Raw genomic sequence first — 26,215 nt, forward strand, 5'->3', positions numbered from 1 at the left:
TCTTGGCCCCGCTCGCTGTTATTTATTGGTGCGTTTCTGCTGTTGCATATTTGTAAAACTTTCCGACGCGCTGTTTGTTTTGCCCGCGGCCCACCCATCGCGTTGGCATTCTCACGAGTGCCACTGCCCCGCGCACCCACACTGCAAAAACGACATTCAAATGAATTCAGGATAATTGTTTCAGAAGTTTAGATACGTTTAGGCTTGGTTACTGCGGGTGTAGATACTTTTTTCTGTGTTTAAGTGTGAACGCAGCCTTATACTTATACACAAATATCTGGATAATAAAGATGATTTATACCAGCGTCAGTGAGAAGTCTACTGCAAACTGGAGCGCTGTTGCTGCACGATCGGCTGGCTCGGTCTTAAACACGTGTTTTAACCAACTTTGACACCAAATATTTAACAGTAAATATGTGTAAATGTTTGATCAAACAAGAAAACTGGAGTAAATCAATAGTGGCGAATCTTTTTCTAAGATATCTGCGAAGGTAGAGCAGCTGAGCAAGTAGAGCAGCTGAGCAGGGAGAGCAGCTGAGCAGGTAGAGCAGCTGAGCAGAGAAAGCAGCTGTGCAGATAGAGCAGCTGAACAGCTCTATTCCAGACGCTTATTTCTTGATTTTTGTTCATTTACCAGCTCTATTCCAGACACTTATTACTTGATTTTTTTGTTCATTTTTGCCACGTTTCCCAGCTCCGGTTTTACCTTCACGACAGCACAAACTCCTCAGTTTTCCCCTCCAGAGCATGAGGTGTGGTCTCTGGTGTCTTTGAAAACACGCTGACGGTGGCTGAGGTTTGCACGTGTTTATTTGAACTGGTTCGGTGTGAAAAAGCTCGAGACGTGACCCGGTTTCAACTCCCGTCCCGGAGCAGCGCTGGCCGTCTACTGCTGTCGGGACAAACAACACGGGTTTGAGCTCGGAGACACGTTGTCCCGATTATGCTGTTTGTTGTGATATATTTGTCATTTCTTTTGTTCTTTTATTAGAGAATGCACAACACGTATGTTAACAGTTAATAATTGCAGTAGCAGGTCTCTTCATCTGGGCGTTAGAACGGCTCAATCTCTGAATATTGATAAAAACCTTGTTAAAACTTTGTTAAAAACCTTTTTTTTATTTTTGGTTAGACCTTGTTATAGAGTTATTTTACCTTGTTTTTGCATTTCTTCTGTGTTTTATTGCATTTTGTACAGCACTTTTAGGCCATTGTGGTATTTTTAAATGTGCTTTATGAATAAACTTGACTTGTAATATAACTAAAAGCGTTAAATTAGTATTTCTAGTAAATAAATTAAATACTGCAAAATCAGCAAACAATACATAATACAATATGTTTGCCTTGTTGGACTTCTTTGCGAGAGCTTTTCATGTTTTGTAACTTCAAATCATGTGTGGACTTCATCTTCATTCAAGCACTTTGTTTTGTTCATTTTGACAGAGAAAAATCCCACGTTGCTTTATCCAGCATCGATTCAATTACAATGCGAAAAAATGCCTCCGTGGCACCATCTTATCGCTATGGAGATGGATTGTTTTAATGCCCTTTTCGACGTAGGACATTCCGGGCAAAGCAATAACATCTCCCAGGAGAAAAGTTACATAGTGCGTGTTTAATGTCCATGATACAAGATGATAAAAAGTATAAGCGCGTTCACACTTTTCTGGACTATAAGTCGCACCTTTTTTCATAGTTTTGGCCGGGGTGCGACTTCAGAGCGACTTATATGTGATATTATTGGTTATTTTCACACTGACAACCACAAGAGGGCGCTCTAGGCTCTAAGTGACGCAGAAGAAGAATCTGCACTTCCTCTACCTCTGGAGTTTGTAGAGTTGTTTAGAAGTGACACAGAGGAAGAAGAATTCAATGGATTTAGTGATTTGGGGTAAAACTGATGCTTTGGTAAACTTGTTAGCATGTTCTTTATGCTATAGTTATCTGAATAACTGTTCATATGTTACGTTAACATACCAGACACTTACCACAGTTCTGTCTGTGCCTCATGTAGCTGAAGGTGTTAGCGTTAGCATACGTCATGTAGCTGAAGGTGTTAGCGTTAGCATACGTCATGTAGCTGAAGGTGTTAGCGTTAGCATACGTCATGTAGCTGAAGGTGTTAGCGTTAGCATACGTCATGTAGCTGAAGGTGTTAGCGTTAGCATACGTACACCTATTCACCATGTTCTCTCATCTGTTATTATTATCCATTTCAAGATGAAATGTCTGTTCTTGGTCATGGTCCCCCAAAAATGCAACTTATACTCCAGTGTGACTTATATATGTTTTTTCTTCTCTATTATGCATTTTTTGGCTGGTGCAACTACTCCAGAACAAGAATACGTACATTTACTCTTAAAAGAAACATAAATATTACTCAAGCAGAAAAATACAATGTCAGAAAAAGTATGATTTCTCAAGTAAAAGTAAATGTAACTACTACCACCTTTGTTTATTTCTACGAAGGTCTCATGAGGTTATTGTAGACTGGGGGGAGGTTGTCGACTGAACTCTGAATATTATATCCATAATATATATGACCAAAGTGACACGTTGAGATGTTCTAACTCACGTGCCACTATAAACACACGTTCTCTCTCCGCTCGACTCGGCTCATGGCGGTGGGCCGTGACGTAACTGTCTGCAGGGCGCGGTGGGCTCTCCGCTCTGTTCCCAGCTCATTGATCCTGTCACTCACGGAGCGGGCTGTCTCCTCTGTGTCTGGGACATCCGATAGGGGCAGGGCTGCTCCAATCTGGGGCAGCCCTGCCGTGAGAGCCCCTGACAAAGCCCCACACAGGGTACGGACTCAGCACTGCAAAAAAAGCGGAGACGTTCAGACAACTTTCACCCAGAATTTTCCGTTTAATACGTTTGATTCTTGTTTTGACTCTATTTAATAAGACAGGTTATTTTACAAAATACTTTTTCTTGATGCAACAGCTGTGGTGCAATTATATGTAAATGCAGTTCCCTTAAATCAAATGTTCTTCTTCCATTAGTGTAAAATTGTTTTATGCCAATTTTTGTTGTACTTTTCCCATTTGAGCACTTGTTGTACCTTTGTGTTCTGGGGCACTTGTTGTACCTCTATGTTCTGGGGCACTTGTTGTACCTCTGTGTTCTGGGGCACTTGTTGTACCTCTGTGTACTGGGACACTTGTTGTACCTCTGTGTTCTGGGGCACTTGTTGTACCTCTGTGTTCTGGGGCACTTGTTGTACCTCTGTGTACTGGGACACTTTTTGTAACTCTGTGTTCTGGGGCACTTGTTGTACCTCTGTGTACTGGGACACTTTTTGTAACTCTGTGTTCTGGGGCACTTGTTGTACCTCTGTGTTCTGGGGCACTTGTTGTACCTCTGTGTTCTGGGGCACTTGTTGTACCTCTGTGCACTGGGACACTTGTTGTACCTCTGTGTACTGGGACACGTGTTGTACCTCTGTGTTCTGGGGCACTTGTTGTATCTCTGTGTTCTGGGGCACTTGTTGTACCTCTGTGTACTGGGACACTTTTTGTGACTCTGTGTTCTGGGGCACTTGTTGTACTTCTGTGTTCTGGGGCACTTGTTGTACCTCTGTGTTCTGGGGCACTTGTTGTACTTCTGTGTTCTGGGGCACTTGTTGTACCTCTGTGTACTGGGACACTTGTTGTACTTCTGTGTTCTGGGGCACTTGTTGTACCTCTGTGTACTGGGACACTTTTTGTAACTCTGTGTTCTGGGGCACTTGTTGTACCTCTGTGTACTGGGATACTTTTTGTAACTCTGTGTTCTGGGGCACTTGTACCTCTGTGTTCTGGGGCACTTGTTGTACCTCTGTGTTCTGGGGCACTTGTTGCACCTCTGTGTTCTGGGGCACTTGGTTTCACCGCTGTGCTCTAGGGAGCGCTTGTTGCACCTCTCACACTAGTGCCCGGGAGGAAAACACATCTGAGCCGTGCTGTTCAAGTCGGGAGTGCTCACAAAGACGTCAAACATTGAAACATTTACAGTGTTGGACTTTCCCTGTGCCCAGTGGAAACAGTCTGACGATGGCGTGCCCCTGTATCGGGCCAATCCCCGATGTGGGCCGCTGGCACTTCACCCGCTGCCGCATTCCTCAAGAGATTTTCCGTGCGAAAGTCATCACAAAAGGTGAGGACTGCAGGACTGGACTTTTCTTATTAGAAAGAGAAGAATGCGGAGCCGGCAGATCTCCGGGACTTGGCTGCACCTCACAGAGTACACGTAGTATGTACTGTACAGTCACTGAGACACGCCCGAATACTCAAGTACAACGAGTGCTGTTCTTTACATTGAAAAAACAGGTGGCACACTTGACAGGTGGCACAGTGGCACAGTGGCACACTTTTCACGCAAAGAAGTCAAGCATCCTTAAGAGAACGTTCACTTTCTCTTATGTCCTCTGCATTTGACCAGAGACCCGTGTGCTAGCACCTAGAAGCACACGGGAAACACAAAAACTGCTATTTTTGTTTCTCCGTTTTCGACAGCAAAGCCAAAATGGTAAACATGTACTGGCCGTGTGAGTATGTAGTGTTTAGAATGCCTTCACTTTGAGTTGCATTATATTATCATGAAAAAACTACAACTAAAACCACGAAACGGGCTTCAAACAACTTTACGTTATCTACCAACACCACACGAGTTGTTTTTCTAGTTTTCTGACTAATACTGTGCAGTTCCTTTGATTTTAGGGAAGTATAATTGTATTTTGATCCCACCAACTGAAAGAGTGACTGTAATACTCAGAATACAGTTACTCACTGTTAGTATTCAGAATATATATCTAGCATGTCAGTATTATGTATTTAGTTCTCCACTACATTTAATACTACTTACAGTATTTTCCTGACTATAAGTCAGAAGTGTGAGCACTAGTCAAAAATGCATAACAGAGAAGAAAAAAACATATACAAGTCGCACTGGAGTATAAGTCGCATTTTTTGACGCACAGACAGAACTGTGGTAAGTGTCTGGTATGTTAATGTAACATATGAACAGTTATTCAGATAACTATAGCATAAAGAACATGCTAACAAGTTTACCAAAGCATCAGTTTTACCCCAAATCACTAAGTCCATAGAATTCTTCTTCCTCTGTGTCACTTCTAAACAACTCCACAAACTCCAGAGGTAGAGGAAGTGCAGATTCTTCGCTTAGTCGCTTAGAGCCTAGAGCGCCCTCTTGTGGTTGTCAGTGGGAAAATAACAAACAAAATTATATAATATTATGCCAATAATATCACATATAAGTCGCTCTGGAGTATAAGTCGCACCTCGGCCAAAACTATGAAAATTGGTGCAACTTAAAGTCCGGTAAATACGGTAAATACTACTATTACTACAGACTTCTGAGGTGAAACACAGGTCAGAGCTCCGACCCACACGTGGAGTTCAGTGGTTCGGATCAGAGCGGGTTTATCCAGAGCCTTTCATTGGAGGTCGTCACGCGCCCGTCGCCTTAGTAACACTCACATCGCGGCGTGTTTATGGATTACAAGACACTGAACACTGGTCGAGTCGGAATTACTTTGACTGTAAACCGTAGACCACCGGGCGGACAGACATTCTCTGTGCGTGGTAAAGCCAAACAGACCTAATAAAGTCGATAATAATGCTATATTGGAGGATTGATTGAACTTAAAGTTGCATTGGTAACTTAAAGGTGCATTATGTAACTTTTCTGACCAGTTTCCTGCTTCTCTGAGTCGAGATTATTATGTTTTAACCACAGTATTAAACTTATCTTGCATCTATTTAATTTAAAAGTGATTTTATTAATCAATTTTGTATATAAATATGTTATGAGGATAATATATTTTTATAAATTAGATGATAATAAAAAGTAAGGTTTAGAGTGAGATTTCTTTTTTTTTTAACTGAATATTTAGATGAGAAAAAGAGACGTAATTGTAGTTTTATCATCTTTATTTTTTATAGGGTCATTACTTGTTTGCCGTACGTCTGTAACAAAAATAATTCACGATTGAAGGTGAATAAAATTAATTCTGATTCTGAAATGCTTTAAACAGAAGCGGACTTGCCTCGCACCAGACCTGACCTGTACCTCAGCTTACCTCTGATTGCTTGTCTGGATATGTCATTTACAGGTTGATAAAATATTGCTCTGTAAACCCACAATACCAACGTGCATGTTTATAAAAAAAAATAAAAAAAATGCACTGCAATTAAGCGCAGCAAATACAAACACAAATAATATACAATTATTCTGCGCTCGCGTCATGTGAGATTCAGAAGTTCGCTCGCAGACATCTGACCTCCCACTGAGTAAAGACCGACCGCGACGCTGTCATTTCCCCGCGAAACAGATGTGGTGCTGTTGTCAGGGTCAGATTAGTGTCTGACTGTGGCGAGAGCTTTCCCGAGGCTTTCCTGAGGCGTAAACGTGCAGACTTTCTCCCCCGTGTGTTTGTGGCACTGAATCATCACCAGCGTTTCGTGTACATTTCCCCACGTGATGTTTGTTGAAACGGTGCGACTTGCTGCGATGTGCGCGCCGCTACTGGAAGAATAACACAGAGATGCGTCAACACGGCAGGCCTGGGCGCTGTGTGCAATCTGACAACTGCTTTCTGACTTTGGACTAAATGGGGTTTTTTTTGTAAGATTTTGCCCAAAAAACTACAACAAAAACACCTTTTCATGTTTGTTCACACTGGTTTGAGTCCAGTTTAGTCCTGATTTAAACGTGATTTGATCCTGGTTCAGCCTTGGCCTTTTTCTATAATTATTAGTATAATATTCGGGTTTTTGAAACTTATATGTAGCAGAGGGCCACAGACAACCGGACAATGAAGTGAACCATTCGAAATTTTGCATTTGACATTATTTTGATGCACCTCCACACCTTTAATAAGATTTAGAACATTAATATTAGCTTGGTATGACATAAACATGTAAAAAGTACTACTTTTTGTTGTTTAACAGGAAACCGGAGGGCCAACAACTTGGTCTGAGTGCCACATTTGGCCCCCGGGCCACAGTTTCGACACCTTTGCTTTAATCCAAATTAAAATCCACTTCATTTATATCGCACCATTTCCAAATCTATTCAAATCGACTTTATTTCAATCACACAATGGAAAAAAAACTAAATATAATAATAATATCTATCATAATAAGCTCAATTTGATCTCACGTTATCAATAAATAATAATCGTAGTAATAACAGTGAGTAAAATAACACAGAGGATTATTTCAGTCAACAAAGCACTTTCTGGCTGTGTTTCCGTGTGTGGATGGCAGAGCTGGGTGCGGTTGCGGTTGTGGGTGCCATTCCCCGGTCTGTCTCGAGCCTCAGGGGATGCCTCGCTCCGGGGGCAGGGCCGGGCCGGGCCGGGCGGGGCTGGGACGGTCCCGTCCAGCCAAGCGTGGATGAGCGACGTGCTGCGTGTGAAAACAGGGGATTAAACACGGCTCCTCCATCATCTCGTTCAAACAGTTACGCAATCCATGAAAACTGATGTTATTCTCTATTTTTATATATATTATCAGAAGAACAAAACTAAAAGAACAATCAAAACAAGACCAGAGCATGGCATGACTAAATCAAAAGGAAATACAAACTCAAATGTCGCCAAATGTTCCAATCCCATCTGGCCCATTGTCCACGTTCAAGTTCTAAGTAAAAGTCAGTTTGGCCATTTCATAAAAGTCCAGCGTCACCTCGGTCCAGTCCTTCAAGTCGACGCAGTTCCCGTCATCCATGTCTTCGTCACGGCCTTTTTAGCCCAGTCAAACGTCCACTCCACAGATATCCATCCATCGTCTCCATCGCCGGAGTCTTACGTCCGAGCGTCGTCGTTTTAAAGTCAAACGGAATGTAGGCGTAGAAGACAAATCCGCAGCGCCTCGTTTGTCTCAGTTTGTGATCAAGTGGGCGGTCCCAAAACGCACGGTAACGGCGAGCCCCTTGACAACCACCAGCAGGAGCAGATCAAACACTGCTGTTTCTGCTACTACTACTACTACTACTACTACTACTACTACTACTACTACTACTACTACTACTACTACTACTACTACTACCACTACTAATTCACCCTGGACTCAGACAAACACAGAAAGGACTGTTTAGCAAGCTTTATTACATGGGTTAATTGGCGCTCAGACCCCGGGCACTCCATAATCCATTTGTATCAGATGTCTCCCCCCCAGGGCCTGGAGACTGGTGGTGGTAGGTATGGGGAGAAGGTAGAGAGGATGATTAGGATGAGAGGGATGCAGAGGAGAAGGAGGGGAGGTGGTGGGTCGCAGTACGATCTGAAGCGGCCCGAGCCAACTGCGTGAGGGTTTAAATGGGACCGGCAGAGGAGGTGCCACGGGGAGGAGTAACTAGGGTGCGTTGATTGAGGATGGGGAGTAGGTGCGAGGGGCGATGTCCCGGGAGTGCCCTGTCCTTCTCGGCCAGGAAAAACTACAAGAAACTTCCTGGGAAAAGTAGAAACCTGGAGGAGGTCCGCGCGAAGGAGGGATCTGACTCCCACAGACGGACAAGCGGACGCCCGGATTGGGTGCGTCGGTTGATGCTGGGGAGCGGCTGGCCCTGGCGTAGCAGTGGACATAGATGGAGTTAGGTCTTCCAGGCTGAATTTACGCAGGCTTCATTACTACTACTGCGACTACTACTACTACTACTACTACTACTACTACTACTACTACTGCTACTACTGCTGCTGCTGCTGCTACTACTGCTACTGCTACTACTACTACTACTACTACTACTACTACTACTACTACTGCTACTGCTACTGCAACTACTACTACTACTACTACTACTACTACTACTACTACTACTACTACTACTACCACTACTAATTCACCCTGGACTCAGACAAACACAGAAAGGACTGTTTAGCAAGCTTTATTACATGGGTTAATTGGCGCTCAGACCCCGGGCACTCCATAATCCATTTGTATCAGATGTCTCCCCCCCAGGGCCTGGAGACTGGTGGTGGTAGGTATGGGGAGAAGGTAGAGAGGATGATTAGGATGAGAGGGATGCAGAGGAGAAGGAGGGGAGGTGGTGGGTCGCAGTACGATCTGAAGCGGCCCGAGCCAACTGCGTGAGGGTTTAAATGGGACCGGCAGAGGAGGTGCCACGGGGAGGAGTAACTAGGGTGCGTTGATTGAGGATGGGGAGTAGGTGCGAGGGGCGATGTCCCGGGAGTGCCCTGTCCTTCTCGGCCAGGAAAAACTACAAGAAACTTCCTGGGAAAAGTAGAAACCTGGAGGAGGTCCGCGCGAAGGAGGGATCTGACTCCCACAGACGGACAAGCGGACGCCCGGATTGGGTGCGTCGGTTGATGCTGGGGAGCGGCTGGCCCTGGCGTAGCAGTGGACATAGATGGAGTTAGGTCTTCCAGGCTGAATTTACGCAGGCTTCATTACTACTACTGCGACTACTACTACTACTACTACTACTACTACTACTACTACTACTGCTACTACTGCTGCTGCTGCTGCTACTACTGCTACTGCTACTACTACTACTACTACTACTACTACTACTACTACTACTGCTACTGCTACTGCAACTACTACTACTACTACTACTGCTGCTGCTGCTACTACTGCTACTGCTACTACTACTACTACTGCTACTACTGCTACTGCTACTGCTACTACTACTACTACTACTACTACTGCTACTGCTTCTGCAACTACTACTACTACTACTACTACTGCTGCTGCTGCTACTACTGCTACTGCTACTACTACTACTACTACTACTACTACTACTACTGCTACTGCTATTGCAACTACTACTACTACTACTACTGCTGCTGCTGCTACTACTACTGCTACTGCTACTGCAACTACTACTACTACTACTGCTACTACTACTACTACTGCTACTGCTATTGCAACTACTACTACTACTACTACTGCTGCTGCTGCTACTACTGCTACTGCTACTACTACTACTACTACTACTACTACTACTACTACTAACTACTACTACGATGACACGGTACATTCTTAAATACACACTTAGCGACTACTTAAGTATGGCAGAGTGGTTAGCACACGCACCTCACAGCGAGAATGTTTGAGAACCACCGGGTTGAGGTATTCATTAAGTACTAAGCCTAAATCATCCTTAATTAACTATTTGTTCATGATGTTTTAAGTGCTTGTTCATGCTTTATAAAGAAAAGTGTGGCGTAAAGTGTTACTCATCTCGTTTTTGGGGCTTATTGCGACCAAATCAATGCCGTACACACAACATTCTGCTTCGATAAAGACTCCATGCGCTGCGGTCGTACGAGACGGTAATCCAGTAAGCGCTCCAATTTATTTTTAAAGTCCGTCCACCTTAAGTGTCTGTCACAGCCGTTCAAGCTCTCATCCACTTATTTACAGACGAAATCCACTTTTTCCTGATGTTAAATTCCTAAATTAAATTCCTAAATATCCTTTTGTTGCACAGAAATTGCCGGCTTTTTCGTATTGTCACATGTTGGCTGGCGCTGTAGTCATTTAGTCGTTTAGTTAACTGATTATTTTAAGGTTTTTGGAGTCATTTGGGAGTTTGTTCTACCTTTTTTACGCGTGAATATCTAGATTACTAATATGTTTTTGTGCAAATGCTGTGAGTTTGAGGTCTTGTGAGTGCAGTTTAGGTTAGATGTTTTTGTCAGACAGTTTTGAGAGCCTCTGCCAACGCCACGCCTTTTAGTTACAGGGCATATTTTAAGTCAAGTGAGTTTATTTAGTGGATCACGGCCCTGACGCCGTTCCAGTCTCTACACGTGCGAAAAGACTGAGAAAAACTGAAAAATCACACAACGCGTTTTACAATTTTTAGAGTATATTCCTCTACGTTCCGCCGCTTTTTCCACAATTTCAGTTTGTAGCTAAGCACCTATTTACCCGCACTTTAAATGGACCTATTTAAGAGCTTGGTAATCAAAGCTCGTTTACTCGTTTTCCCAAATAAAACACGTAACGCTGACGAAAGTCTCAGAAAAGCTTGTAATCTAGAAAAGCTTTAAATTCCTGCGTGTTCGGCCTGTTATTCCTGCCGTAAATCAATTCCGCGCGCCGTCTTTATTTTGCTAATTACTCATGCCATTTGCAGTTTGTGAAGACCCTCCTCTGTTTATCTAGGACCACCCTTTATTCTTTTTACAATCACAAATGTCGGATAACACGGTCTTTGCTCCGTTCTCTCCCGTTCAAACACAATAATCCCCCCGGGGCCGAACGTCGTAATAGTTTAATTACATCGGCGTGCGCGAGCTGGCGGCGCGGCTGATTTACTGGCAACGAAACGTCGTCATTTTTCGATTATTACGCAGGGGCTGGTTTTAAGACGTGTAATTATAAATGTGTGGCCCGCTCCGACTTGGAAAATATAAATCAGGAGGAATTGATTTGGGACGTTGCTGCCCGTCGGGGTTAAGTGCTGCCGTAAGGTTCGCCGTTTTAACCGTTAATCCCAGTGGAAACGCGCCGCGCTCGCCGGGTTTGAGGAGCACAACCAAACGCCCACGTCAACCACGTCCAAAGATGATTCAGTTTAACCTTATAGTTCATAAATATGTGCTTGGAGTTGTTTTTATTGCTTCTTCACGACTGTCTGTTACAAAGACACAGTCATAATAAAAAATAACAATTAAATGATAATAATAAAAAAAAAATATATAAAACGAAACAGTGAATTTCACGTACGCAGTCACACAGGCCCCGCCCACCGGCTGAGATCACGCCCCCGTCACATTCAAGAAAGTTTGATTGACTGAGCGCTGCGTCGATGTAAAGGAGAACTACACATTTCCACATCGTATTAAGGCAAAATATCGTCAATCATTTACATAATAAAGCCGAGCCCTTCAACAATCAACATATTTGGCGTTTAAACGTTGCTATGACTGATTAAATATCATGGTCGGAAGTGTTGTCTCTGCAACTTTAACACAATTTGTTCGTGTTTGAGCAGAAACAGAGACTTTTCTGAACCTTTGGACACTAAACGCACTAAACAATGTCATAAATAAAGTTATGATTGTTTTAGTGTTGCTTAGCTTTATAACGGCAGAAAACATGTGGTCGTTTAGGTCTGATAATCCAATGGTGAATGAAGCTGGAATTCTGTTGGAATTTGAATTGTTAATTGCTTTTTCCCAGTTTTCCATCTCTCTGAAAACATTTACCGTATTTTCCGGACTATAAGTCGCACCTTTTTTCATAGTTTTGGCCGGGGTGCGACTTATACTTATATTTATACTTATATACCTATACTCCAGAGCGACTTATATGTGATTTTATTTGTTATTTTCACACTTGCAACCGCATTTCATTCTCCAGTGCGACTTATAGTCCGAAAAATACGGTAATTTCAGATACAGCAATACAGCGTTTTTTGTGACGTTCTAGTACACATTTCTAGTACTTTGATTAAAAAGGTTCAAATGTCCAGTTTTCCATAGCAATATTACCGTATTTTCTGGACTAAGTTGCACCTTTTTTCATAGTTTTGGCCTGGGTGCGACTTATACTTATATTTATACTTCTATACTTATACTTCTATACTTATACTTCTATACTTATAATACTATACTTTTTTATTTCTCTATTATGCATTTTTTGGCTGGTGCGACTTATACTCCGGTGCGACTTATAGTCCGGAAAATACGGTAAACATAACAGTAATGAATAGTAAATAATAGGCAGTATATCCACTGCTGACGCGCGTTCCCTTTCCCGCCGCGGCGTTTGGCCAAGACAAACACGGCGCGGCTTTGTCGCGGCAGGTTTTCGGAGAGAGGCGCGTGTTGTTGTTTTTTTTGCCGTCGAGCGATCCGCGTCTTTAGCGCCGAAGCTAAAACAAATTCCTTTTCGGAGCGATCACCGCCGCGAGCCAAGACTGTCTGGAATCTGTTACTGTTTGGGCCTCGCGAACGCCAACGACGGATTTACGCATCGACAAGAGGAATCTGAGGTAACGACAATTCTGTGCCGACGCAATGGATTAGAATGCGTTAATGTCAAATATGGTAGAAGTAAATGGGAAAGAGAAGGCGATTTTATTTTGACAGAGAGAAAATGGGAACACATATTTTTGCATGAAATCTCAAATCTCTCATGTGTCACGCTATTTTATAAAAGTGCACGTTGTCGGTGTAATCCCTCATTCGTCCAGGCGTGTTCCATAGTAGAAAAAGCTTCAGTTGTAGTCATCTGGACTCAGTTTGAAAAAGTAGACGTTTCGACTCTCATCCAAGAGTCATTGTCAATAACAGAATTTAGGTCGAGAACTCCGATATTAATACTGTTCTGTGGTAAGACCCGCCCATTGGGAGGAGCCTTCCTGAAGTAGAAAGAGTTGTTGGTTTCAACAGAAACTCCCCCTTGTATCTTCCGAGCTAGCCTATTCAGAATCTTAATGGGCTATTAGAAACCTCTTTGTCTTTGTGAGACCCTGGCTCAACCACCCTGAGTACCTGATTAGCATTTGAATTCCCTGGTCCTTTACCTTTCCAGGGGTTCAGTAACCCATTATAGATAACAGGAAGATTAAACCTAAGCCCTCCATTTCTGTTTAAAGAAGGTCTTTCTTTCCGTGTGTGTAGGTTTCCTATATACTTCTATTTGGAGTTTCCCGTCCTCTCCTCTGATCGTGGCACAATCAAGAAAGGCCAAGCGATTCTCCTTAGCTTGGCCTTTCTTGATTGTGCCACGATCAGAGGAGAGGACGGGAAACTCCAAATAGAAGTATATAGGAAACAAAAACTGGTTCACCCAAAGGACAAATTGCCGACTCAAAAACAGAGCAATGTAGTTTATTCGATCCAATGCAGTGAAGAAAGCTGTAAAGAACGTTACATAGGTGAGACGAAACAGCCTCTACACAAGAGGCTTTATCAGCACAGAAGAAATACTAGTTCAGGTCCACAGAGTGCCGTGCATCTCCATCTTGAAGCCTCTAATCACTCGTTTGAAGACGGTGAGGTGAAGGTTTTAAGCAGGGAGAAAAGATGGTTTGAAAGAGGAGTCAAGGAAGCTATTTTTGTTAAAAAAGAAAGACCTTCTTTAAACAGAAATGGAGGGCTTAGGTTTCATCTTTCTGTTATCTATAATGGGTTACTGAACCCCTGGAAAGGTAAAGGACCAGGGAATTCAAATGCTAATCAGGTACTCAGGGTGGTTGAGCCAGGGTCTCACTAAGACAAAGAGGTTTTAACAGCCCATTAAGATTCTGAATAGGCTAGCTCGGTAGATACAAGGGGGGAGTTTCTGTTGAAACCAACAACTCTTTCTACTTCAGGAAGGCTCCTCCCAATGGGCGGGTCTTACCACAGAACAGTATTAATATCGGAGTTCTCGACCTAAATTCTGTTATTGACAATGTCTCTTGGATGAGAGTCGAAACGTCTATTTTTTCAAACTGAGTCCAGATGACTACAACCGAAAAGTGCACGTTATTCACAGGGAAATGCTGGTTATTGGAGAAAGTGTGGCAGGCCCATGTGTGTTCCCGTGTGTTTTCCCGTGTGTGTTCCCATGTGTGTTCCCGTGTGTGTTCCCATGTGTGTTCCCGTGTGTGTTCCCGTGTGTGTTCCCGTATGTGTTCCCGTGTGTGTTACCATGTGTGTTACCGTGTGTATTCCCGTATGTGTTACCATGTGTGTTACCATGTGTGTTCCTGTGTGTGTTACCATGTGTGTTCCCGTGTGTGTTCCCATGTGTGTTACCGTGTGTGTTCCCGTGTGTGTTACCGTGTGTGTTACCATGTGTGTTACCATGTGTGTTCCCGTGTGTGTTACCTTGTGTGTTACCATGTGTGTTACCATGTGTGTTACCGTGTGTGTTCCCGTGTGTGTTCCCATGTGTGTTCCCGTGTGTGTTACCATGTGTGTTACCGTGTGTGTTCCCGTGTGTGTTCCCATGTGTGTTCCCATGTGTTTTTGGACCGTCCCGTTGCTCACACATATTCACAAATCGCTGCAGAGTCAAATTCAGAACGATGTATGTGAAACTCCTGCCATGGACACACTATGTGATACTTTTGGAGAAAACTGGCGGTGAAACTGCTACGACAATCACAGACTTGACTGACATTGAACAATGGAAAGGATCTCATTCAGACAAATTTGGAGGACTTTATTTTAAACTTGTATTTGTTTTGGACATTCATTTTTTTCAATGCCTTTATTACCTTTTTTAATTTCTATTATTTTTTTCCTACTCTCTTGTATTTTTTGTGTTTCTTTGATCTATGTTTATATTTAAAAACAAAAATATATATATATATATATATATAAATATATAAATATATATATATATATATATATATATAAATATATATATATATATATATATACATGATATATATATATATATCATGTATATATATATATTTATATATATATATGATTTGACCTTGGCTTAGAAAGAATTATTTTTTTCAGTCCACTCCAGCTTAAACTGATCTAAAAAATATAATACATGTGCAGATTAACTATACAAAATGTTTTTAAAATGTAAATTATTTTACCAAAAAATAGTAGTATTGATATTTTAGCATTAATTCATTTATCATCATTTATTCATATAGATCTGCCTCCCAGCATAAGTGTCTGTGCAGATGTCCCAGCAGCCACTAGAGGGCGAATGTGTGGAACATTTGAATTTTCTGTTCTAATATTTGTCACTTTTCACAAAGATAATGCATAAATTGTAATATTATAACGTCTGGGTCGAAGCCTACTGTACGTCTGACTCGTTATCTCGTGCATTTCTGTCTAAAAACACTGGATTAGGGCGTGGGGAGCTGCTGGGGGAGCTGCTGGGGGAGCTGCTGGCGGAGCTTCTGGGGGAGCTGCTGGGGGGAGCTGCTGGGGGTAGCTGCTGGCGGAGCTGCTGGCGGAGCTGCTGGGGGAGCTGCTGGCGGAGCTGCTAGGGGAGCTACTGGCGGAGCTGCTGAGGGAGATGCTTGGGGAGCTGCTGGGGGAGCTGCTGGCGGAGGTGCTGGCAGAGCTGCTGGGGGAGCTGCTGGGGGAGATGCTGGCGGAGCTGCTGGGGGAGCTGCTGGCGGAGCTGCTGAGGGAGATGCTTGGGGAGCTGCTGGGGGAGCTGCTGGCGGAGGTGCTGGCAGAGCTGCTGGGGGAGCTGCTGGGGGAGATGCTGGCGGAGCTGCTGGGGGAGCTGCTGGCGGAGCTGCTGGGGAAGGTGCTGGGGGAGCTGCTGGGGGAGATGCTGGCGGAGCTGCTGGGGGAGCTGCTGGGGGAGCTGCTGGCGGTCTGACATGTTGTTCTAGACTAATTGAGTCTTGCGAGTCGCATGTGGACAGACGGAGCCATTTTTCACCGCGCAGCTCATGGAAATATCCAGCCGCTCCAAAAAAGCACTTGACACGGTTTATTTGTGTTCGTTTAAGTTGCAGCGGGCGAATGAGTCCTGACGTGTCGACCGAAACACAGCGCGTACACAGAGCGGGCACTATTCCGGCGTTCGATTTTCATGTCAGGGAGAAAGCGGTAAATACCTGAAAAGAACGAGCGAGTCGAGAAGATGAAGTGCTGCTCAGACGGTTCCACGTTGACGCGAGATGATGGATGATTTCAGCGGTGAATTAAACGGTTCGGACACAGTTTCTTACTCATGTTCGCGTGCGCTTGTTTGTGCAGGTGTCCGAGCAGCAGCGCGTCGACCCGCTGGGATCCTGGATGGACTTTGTGAAGCGCCCGGTCGGGAACTTTCCTGGGAAATGTCGCAAAAGGAAAAGACCTCTGGTGAGTCCCCGTAAAAGAACTGGGTCGATGGTTCTGCACTGGTCTCTGGTTCTGCACCGGGTCTATGGTTCTGCACCGGGTCTATGGTTCTCCTCTGGTCTATGGTTCTCCACTGGTCTATTGTTCCGCTGGTCTATGGTTCCGTCGCTGGTCAACAGTTCTCCACTGGTCTATGGTTCTCCTCTGGTCTTTGGTTCTCCACTGGTCTATGGTTCTCCACTGGTCTATGGTTCTCCACTGGGTCGAAGGTTCTCCACTGGTCTATGGTTCTCCACTGGTCTATGGTTCTCCACTGGTCCATGGTTCTCCACAGGTCTATGGTTCTCCACTGGTCTATGGTTCTCCACTGGTCTATGGTTCTCCACTGGTCTATGGTTCTCCACTGGGTCTATAGTTCTCCACTGGTCTATGGTTGGTTCTGCAATGGTCTATGGTTCTCCACTGGGTCGAAGGTTCTCCACTGGTCTATGGTTCTCCACTGGTCTATGGTTCTCCACTGGTCCATGGTTCTCCACTGGTCTATGGTTCTCCACTGGTCCATGGTTCTCCACAGGTCTATGGTTCTCCACAGGTCTATGGTTCTCCACTGGTCTATGGTTCTCCGCTGGTCTATGGTTCTCCACAGGTCTATGGTTCTTCACTGGTCTATGGTTCTCCCCTGGTCCATGGTTCTCCACTGAAGTCTCTGTTGCCCTCAGGGGCCACACGCAGCAGGACTGAAGCCGGACTCTGTTGCCCTCAGGGGCCACACGCAGCAGGACTTAAGCCGGACTCTGTTGCCCTCAGGGGCCACACGCAGCAGGACTGAAGCCGGACTCTGTTGCCCTCAGGGTCCACACGCAGCAGAACTTAAGCCGGCCTCTGTTGCCCTCAGGGGCCACACGCAGCAGGACTTAAGCCGGCCTCTGTTGCCCTCAGGGGCCACACGCAGCAGGACTTAAGCCGGACTCTGTTGCCCTCAGGGGCCACACGCAGCAGGACTTAAGCCGGACTCTGTTGCCCTCAGGGGCCGCATGCAGCAAGACTCAAGCCGGACTCTGTTGCCCTCAGGGGCCACACGCAGCAAGACTCAAGCCGGACTCTGTTGCCCTCAGGGGCCACACGCAGCAAGACTCAAGCTTTGACCAGGAAACACGTCTATGGTTCTCCACTGGGTCGAAGGTTCTCCACTGGTCTATGGTTCTCCACTGGTCTATGGTTCTCCACTGGTCCATGGTTCTCCACTGGTCTATGGTTCTCCACTGGTCCATGGTTCTCCACAGGTCTATGGTTCTCCACTGGTCCATGGTTCTCCACAGGTCTATGGTTCTCCACTGGTCTATGGTTCTCCACTGGTCTATGGTTCTCCACTGGTCTATGGTTCTCCACTGGGTCTATAGTTCTCCACTGGTCTATGGTTGGTTCTGCAATGGTCTATGGTTCTCCACTGGGTCGAAGGTTCTCCACTGGTCTATGGTTCTCCACTGGTCTATGGTTCTCCACTGGTCCATGGTTCTCCACAGGTCTATGGTTCTCCACTGGTCTATGGTTCTCCACTGGTCTATGGTTCTCCACTGGTCTATGGTTCTCCACTGGGTCTATAGTTCTCCACTGGTCTATGGTTGGTTCTGCAATGGTCTATGGTTCTCCACTGGGTCGAAGGTTCTCCACTGGTCTATGGTTCTCCACTGGTCTATGGTTCTCCACTGGTCCATGGTTCTCCACAGGTCTATGGTTCTCCACAGGTCTATGGTTCTCCACTGGTCTATGGTTCTCCACTGGTCCATGGTTCTCCACTGGTCTATGGTTCTCCACTGGTCCATGGTTCTCCACAGGTCTATGGTTCTCCACAGGTCTATGGTTCTCCACTGGTCTATGGTTCTCCGCTGGTCTATGGTTCTCCACAGGTCTATGGTTCTTCACTGGTCTATGGTTCTCCCCTGGTCCATGGTTCTCCACTGAAGTCTCTGTTGCCCTCAGGGGCCACACGCAGCAGGACTGAAGCCGGACTCTGTTGCCCTCAGGGGCCACACGCAGCAGGACTTAAGCCGGCCTCTGTTGCCCTCAGGGGCCACACGCAGCAGGACTTAAGCCGGACTCTGTTGCCCTCAGGGGCCACACGCAGCAGGACTTAAGCCGGACTCTGTTGCCCTCAGGGGCCGCATGCAGCAAGACTCAAGCCGGACTCTGTTGCCCTCAGGGGCCACACGCAGCAAGACTCAAGCCGGACTCTGTTGCCCTCAGGGGCCACACGCAGCAAGACTCAAGCTTTGACCAGGAAACACGTCTATGGTTCTCCACTGGGTCGAAGGTTCTCCACTGGTCTATGGTTCTCCACTGGTCCATGGTTCTCCACTGGTCTATGGTTCTCCACTGGTCCATGGTTCTCCACAGGTCTATGGTTCTCCACTGGTCCATGGTTCTCCACAGGTCTATGGTTCTCCACTGGTCTATGGTTCTCCACTGGTCTATGGTTCTCCACTGGTCTATGGTTCTCCACTGGGTCTATAGTTCTCCACTGGTCTATGGTTGGTTCTGCAATGGTCTATGGTTCTCCACTGGGTCGAAGGTTCTCCACTGGTCTATGGTTCTCCACTGGTCTATGGTTCTCCACTGGTCCATGGTTCTCCACAGGTCTATGGTTCTCCACTGGTCTATGGTTCTCCACTGGTCTATGGTTCTCCACTGGTCTATGGTTCTCCACTGGGTCTATAGTTCTCCACTGGTCTATGGTTGGTTCTGCAATGGTCTATGGTTCTCCACTGGGTCGAAGGTTCTCCACTGGTCTATGGTTCTCCACTGGTCTATGGTTCTCCACTGGTCCATGGTTCTCCACTGGTCTATGGTTCTCCACTGGTCCATGGTTCTCCACAGGTCTATGGTTCTCCACAGGTCTATGGTTCTCCACTGGTCTATGGTTCTCCACTGGTCTATGGTTCTCCACTGGTCCATGGTTCTCCACTGGTCTATGGTTCTCCACTGGTCCATGGTTCTCCACAGGTCTATGGTTCTCCACAGGTCTATGGTTCTCCACTGGTCTATGGTTCTCCGCTGGTCTATGGTTCTCCACAGGTCTATGGTTCTTCACTGGTCTATGGTTCTCCCCTGGTCCATGGTTCTCCACTGAAGTCTCTGTTGCCCTCAGGGGCCACACGCAGCAGGACTGAAGCCGGACTCTGTTGCCCTCAGGGGCCACACGCAGCAGGACTTAAGCCGGACTCTGTTGCCCTCAGGGGCCACACGCAGCAGGACTGAAGCCGGACTCTGTTGCCCTCAGGGGCCACACGCAGCAGGACTTAAGCCGGCCTCTGTTGCCCTCAGGGGCCACACGCAGCATGACTTAAGCCGGACTCTGTTGCCCTCAGGGGCCGCACGCAGCAAGACTCAAGCCGGACTCTGTTGCCCTCAGGGGCCACACGCAGCAAGACTCAAGCCGGACTCTGTTGCCCTCAGGGGCCACACGCAGCAAGACTCAAGCTTTGACCAGGAAACACGTCCAAACCATGTGCAGAACTGTAATGCATCTTTTAAAAAGTAACAAATTGTTACTTTGTGTCTATCTCCAGCCAGGCCCCGCCGGGCCCCCCGGCCCCCCAGGACCACAGGGCCCTCCCGGAGCTCCAGGGGCTGAAGTCACTCAGGAGGTGCTGCTGCAGGAGTTCAAAGAGATGATTAAAGGTACAAACAGTTACAGGTCTGATTGTTTTTTTTTACTGGAGATTGAAGATATCATCATATTCTACTGTTATTGCCTAATTTATTATTATTATTATTATTATTATTATTATTAATATTATTATTATTATGAATTCATTAATAGAATGTTGAGGTATTTTGGATCAATAAAAACATCTGTTGAATAAAACAAGATAGATAGGTTTAATGTAATACTGTGTAACATTCCAGGCAAAGCAAAGAAAATACTTTTTTATAACAAAGACAGTGGCATTATTTCATCAAAATTTCAAAAAAATATTTTCAAATTTCAGATGGTCTTTATTTGTATATATTGTCTTTATAAGAGCCTTCATATTTGGACTTTAATTTGATTCAAATTGATTTTAAAAGTCTCAAAATTTAATAGAAATAACAGTTTGACAAGTAAAATACTTTACTTCACTAAGCATGAAGCAGCCCCTGCATTAGAAAAGTTATTTTATTTATTAAATGCAATATTATCCATGTAAATAAATAATGTTTCCTGTTAAAAAAAGCACAGTTCAAATCAATCATTTACTACATTGATTCAATGCGGCTTTATTAATCCAAAATAACAATTATTTAAATAGGGTTAGGGCAATTCAATTGTATTTTTTTGTATTAGTCGATTATTTCTATTGTATTCAGAGACTTATAGATAGAGAATATTTTTGAGTGTATTAATGTTGAAAATCTGAAATTGTTTATCCTTTTCTGCCATTTTGAATAAATATTACCTCTGTCTTTGTCATAAACAGTTATCTTTGTACGTGTTTTAGAGTCTGTGCAGTTACATTGATCAGAACACGGTCGATTAATCGGCATAACCCCTGAACCAGCAGCGTTCAGGCGTTCAGAAGCTCCGGTCTCAGCTGAGTGTTGTTGTTGTTGTTGCTCAGAGGCGTCCGAGAGGAGAGCCGCCGCCCTGGACGGACCGGCCAGTCCCAGCCTGCTGCCCGCCCCCCTGGTGGCGCTGGAGGGCATGATGTTGTACCGCCGCATAGAGGAAGCCTTCCACTGCAAACTCAAGGGGCCCGTGCTCGTGGACAAAAAGACGCTGGTGGAGCTGCAGAACTTCCAGACCGTAAGTCCACTGGAGCTGTCAGAAGTATCGGAAAACACATACTACTACTACTACTACTACTGCTACTACTACTGAAGATATATACTAATTCTGAAGATACTCATTTGACAAGTCCACTGGAGCTGTCAGAAGTATCGGAAAACACATACTACTACTATTACTACTACTACTACTACTACTACTACTACTAATGAAGATATATACTAATACTGAAGATACTCTTTTGATAAGTCCACTGGAGCTGTCAGAAGTATCGGAAAACACATACTCATAGTGAAAATACTCATTTGAACAACTAAGCATTGATAAAATACATCATGCGTATGTTTAATTATTATGTTTTAAGAGTTATTTGGGGCACCAGCCCTTTTAGGCAATTACCAATCCTCAAATCCATATCAATAATATCCATACATTAAATGTATGAATAATTAAAACAAATATTTTTTTTGTTAATCTGAAGGTTTGTGTTTCAAATCGATCGTTTTAGGAAATGTTCATTCCAACTTTCAAAGCACAAAGCATCTGTTTGTGGCAGAGACGTCATGAACCCCCCCAGAAGGTATGTGGCCCTCCAGAAAGGGGATGGTGATCTATCCAGCTGGGGAAAGCCCGATATCCGGCATTCCTGTCACCATGGCAAAGCTCAGTCAGTCATCTGTAGGTCGCTCACGCAGCGTTAGTGGGTGGCACCCGAAAACGTTCAGAATAGCTCTGTTTGCTGGAAGATGCTAAAAATACTCTTTGGAGAATCCTCCTGGTTTCCACACACGCATCTCCGGAGTGTTTCGCACAGTCACTGCTTCGCTCAGATGTGGTGGACCATCTCGTCTGCCACTGGCGCGTCGGTCAGAATATGGCCACATTTTCAATCCTACACATCACTCCCCGGGCGGCACACAAAAGCCACTCTGTCCGTGAGCTGGAACATACGACGGAGAGGACAGAAATAGACACTGTTTAAAACACGCTGCAGTGGAACAACTGGGCCATGTTGGGACCAATTCGCTCAATAATAGAAGCGCTGTAATGCTATAAATGTACCCGATTTGGACTGGAAACGACTTCAGCGGCACGAATATGTTCAGTGATGTTATGATGCTGACGTTTCAAAGGAATTGGCTCGATCTCAATTAATGGTAATGGGAAAAAAACACTACTTTTTTGACATAATGTTACCAGAGAGTCTTTTCGGAGTTCTGATTAAGCTCAAGATCGTTCTAAAACCGTTGAAGAGAGTTAGCGGAGGATGACGTGCTCAGTTTTGTTACTTAGAGTACAAATACATGTGCAAAAAATGAACTATGTAAATATTTGAAGAACCGGTTTAAAGATGTACTAGAGGAGTCAAAAGTAAGTATTTCACACAGATTTTAAAAGCTGTACAAGCGTTAAATGTTGTGATTTTGATACAGATTTGCGCTGGTCTTTGGCTGCAATTCAAATCATTTTCTCGATTTTTCCAGGGAATATTAAACTATATTTGTCAAACGTCACTGTAAGGAAGAACACGGCGACGAGCGTTTGATTAGTCTATTTTCACGTGCGTCTGATGGAAAATCACAGCTTAAACAACCGAGACAGGGAGATCAGCAGCATCTTTAATCACAAACTCATGATGTATTCTTCTTCTTCTTCTTCTTCTTCTTTTTCTTCTTCCTTCCTCTTCCTCCTCCTTCTTCTTCTTCCTCCTTCTTCTTCCTTCTTCCTACTTCCTTCTTCTTTTTCTTCTTCCTCTTCTTCTTCCTTCCTCTTCCTCCTTCTTCTTCCTTCTTCTCCTTCTCCATCTTCCTTCTTCTTCCTTTCTCTTCTTCTTCTTCTTCTTCTTCTTCTTCTTCTTCTTCTTCTTCTTCTTCTTCCTCTTCTTCTTCTTCTTCTTCTTCTTCTTCTTCCTTCCTCTTCCTCCTCCTCCTTCTTCTTTTTCTTCTTCCTTCTTCTTTTTCTCCTTCTTCTTCTTCCTTCCTCTTCCTCCTGCTTCTTCTTCTTCCTCCTTCTTCTTCTTCTTCTTCTTCCTTCTTCTCCTTCTCCATCTTCCTTCTTCTTCTTCTTCTTCTCCTCCTCCTCCTCCTCCTCCTCCTCCTCCTTCTTCCTCCTTCTTCTTCTTCTTCTTCTTCTTCCTTCTTCTCCTTCTCCATCTTCCTTCTTCTTCCTTCTTCTTCCTTCTTCTTCTTCTTCTCCTCCTCCTCCTCCTCCTCCTCCTCCTCCTCCTCCTCCTTCCTCTTCATGTTGTGTAGCCTCCAGCTAAAGGGGCGTTCCTGCGAGGATCTGGGATGGACCAGACCACGGGGAGGTTCACGGCCCCAGTCTCCGGGATCTACCAGTTCTCCGCAAACGTCCACATCGGTGAATAAAACGCTTCATTTTTAAAAATTCTGCGTAACCAAAACGTAACCACCCAAAATGGCCGCCGCCGCCGCCGCCGCCTCTGTTCAGATCATAACGAAGTGAAGAGGAGCAAGAGTCAGCTGAAGGCGCGGGACAACGTTCGAGTCCTGATCTGCATCGACTCGCTCTGCCACAGATACACGTGAGTATTTCTCTGCAGTATTTTAGTGAAGTATTAAAAGTACAGCAGTCGTTAAACTGTGAAAAGACTCATTCCAAATGGTTTTCCGGAGCACGGAGTTTGCATATTCTGCCCGTGTCGAGATGGGTTTTCTTTGGGTACTACGGTAATCCTGAAGTTGCAGCGATGGGAAATATAGATAGAATACTGAATACCGTATTTCCCAGAGTATAAGTCGCACCAGCCAAAAAATGCATAATAGAGAAGAAAAAAACATATATTAGTTGCTCCGGAGTATAGGTATATAAGTATAAATATAAGTATAAGCACCCCGACCAAAACTATGAAAAAAGGTTTGATTTATAATCCGGAAAATACGGTACTTGGATTAAATGTACAGTATTTTGTTGGAAGAAGGATGCTCTCTTTTGAATACTTTGAGAATACTTTCATATCGAGTTGCAGTACATTATAGAGTAAAAACACGACATAGGATTTATTACAATTTTATGTTGTATATTCACTAAGTACAGAAGGGAAAATCACGTCCCTCGCCACAAGAACGTTGTTGTCTATTTTCCTCTGCCTTGGGGTTGTAAAGTGATGAGGAATTTGAACCGTTGCCGTGGCGATGGACAATATAAAACAAAGAAGTCCTCAAAATGTTGCTTGAAACTGAAGCTGAGACTCGTGGATCTCATGTGATCACTGCTATGGACAGTACTCCTTTGATTTGAGGTACGTGTACTCTGAATACATGTACGCAAAAGAAGTATTGTGAAAGTGTAGTTTTTGGTATTTAACTACAATCCAAGACACTGAGCTGACTTGGAAAATATAATATCAAAATATGACACTGTAATTAATCTATTTTTTCAATGTAGAACAGTAAATTGTTGTTGAAAAATAATAATAAAAGTGTGTTACTCAAATAAATACAAAAAGTATATTACAAAAAAAGCATATCACGCAAATACAAAAAAAAAGTATATTCCTCAAATAAATGCATAAAAAATATGGTATTGAAAAAAATATTACTCAAATAAATACAATTAAAATTATATTATTCAAATTAATACAATTTAAAGTATTTTACTCAAATAAATATAATTAAACTTAATTTGACATGTTGAACTAATTTAAATGATTACGACCTGGAAATGTTGATATCCCTAAAGTTGTTTTTTTTGACCTTAAGTCATTCTCTTATAAAATGGTTCAGTCTTAAGTCTTTATTCCAACAATGTAAAAGATTCAGTTTCATTACAAAGATCTGGATAATATGACCATAACAATCTCTAATTGCGAGTTCTAAACCCATCGTTTTCTGCTCTTTAGTCCTTCAGTTTTTCATTTGGAAACACCATAAACTTGCTGCTTTTGCGTGAAACTGAGCGACCGTCCCCCCACCATCCCCCCGCCGTCCCCCCACCGTCCCCCCACCGTCCTCCCGCCGTCACATTAGCGCCGAACGCCGACCTTAACGCTCGCCGGGATTTACGAGCCGTTAAAAATGTTTGTCTGTTACAGTTTGTGTGGAACCGCTTTGGCATTTCCTGCGTAAACGTCTGAGCGGGTCTTTAAAGGGCGTGTCCGCTCATTTAGGGTCGCGGCCCCTGTCGCCAGGCTAATCTTTACTGAGCGACCTTTGACCCCAGAGGAAGCCCGTTTCAGTGGTCAAAGCCCTCGTCACCGTGGAGACGTGGGCGGCTAATGATGTGGCTCAGCTCTTTATTTTAGCCAATAAATCTTGAATTTTACTAGAATTTTACTATTGTTGTCGGAAGAAACATGTGATTTACTTTTTATTGATTTATTATTATTTCTTGTATTTTAACTTCTCACTGTGAGTAAAGCGCCCCCTACAGGTCAGACGACTCATTTAACTAAAATGCAGTTTATAAGATGAATATATTTTGAATTTAGCTAAGATTAAAAACATATCACAGAATAGCAATTTTTTCAGGTTTATAATTTCACTTCCTGTTTGGAATATATGACATCACACTAGGAAATTACCCAGCAAACACTGGGCCAAAACTCATCTAATGTTACACTTTTCTTGATTTGACGAAAAGAAATATATGAGAGCGACTTTATTTTGCTGAATTAATAGGCCATGGGGCAAAATCTGTATCTTTTTTATTTTTTTATTAACAAAAACTAAAACACACAAAATGAC

At 44.1% G+C, this 26,215-nt stretch overlaps 1 protein-coding gene and 1 long non-coding RNA gene across 2 annotated transcripts in view; one reads left to right on the forward strand and one right to left on the reverse strand.

Annotated features, from left to right (window-relative positions):
• The window catches only part of LOC140362679 (uncharacterized), a 414,634-nt gene that overhangs the window by 123,817 nt on the left and 264,602 nt on the right, over window positions 1-26,215 (reverse strand). The gene's annotated exons all lie outside the window — the stretch shown is intronic.
• Window positions 1-26,215, forward strand: part of c1qtnf12 (C1q and TNF related 12) — a 45,326-nt gene that overhangs the window by 9,367 nt on the left and 9,744 nt on the right. Inside the window, exons 2-6 of the mRNA XM_072448829.1 lie at window positions 16,661-16,765; window positions 20,311-20,422; window positions 21,343-21,527; window positions 23,762-23,870; window positions 23,961-24,054. Of these exons, the coding sequence (XP_072304930.1) occupies window positions 16,661-16,765; window positions 20,311-20,422; window positions 21,343-21,527; window positions 23,762-23,870; window positions 23,961-24,054 (605 nt within the window). The remainder of the gene's footprint in view (window positions 1-16,660; window positions 16,766-20,310; window positions 20,423-21,342; window positions 21,528-23,761; window positions 23,871-23,960; window positions 24,055-26,215) is intronic.

The sequence above is a fragment of the Eucyclogobius newberryi genome, unplaced genomic scaffold, assembly GCF_026437365.1.
Source record: "Eucyclogobius newberryi isolate DKJ021-1_F unplaced genomic scaffold, fEucNew1.0.hap1 SCAF_17, whole genome shotgun sequence".
NCBI lineage: Eukaryota > Metazoa > Chordata > Actinopteri > Gobiiformes > Gobiidae > Eucyclogobius > Eucyclogobius newberryi.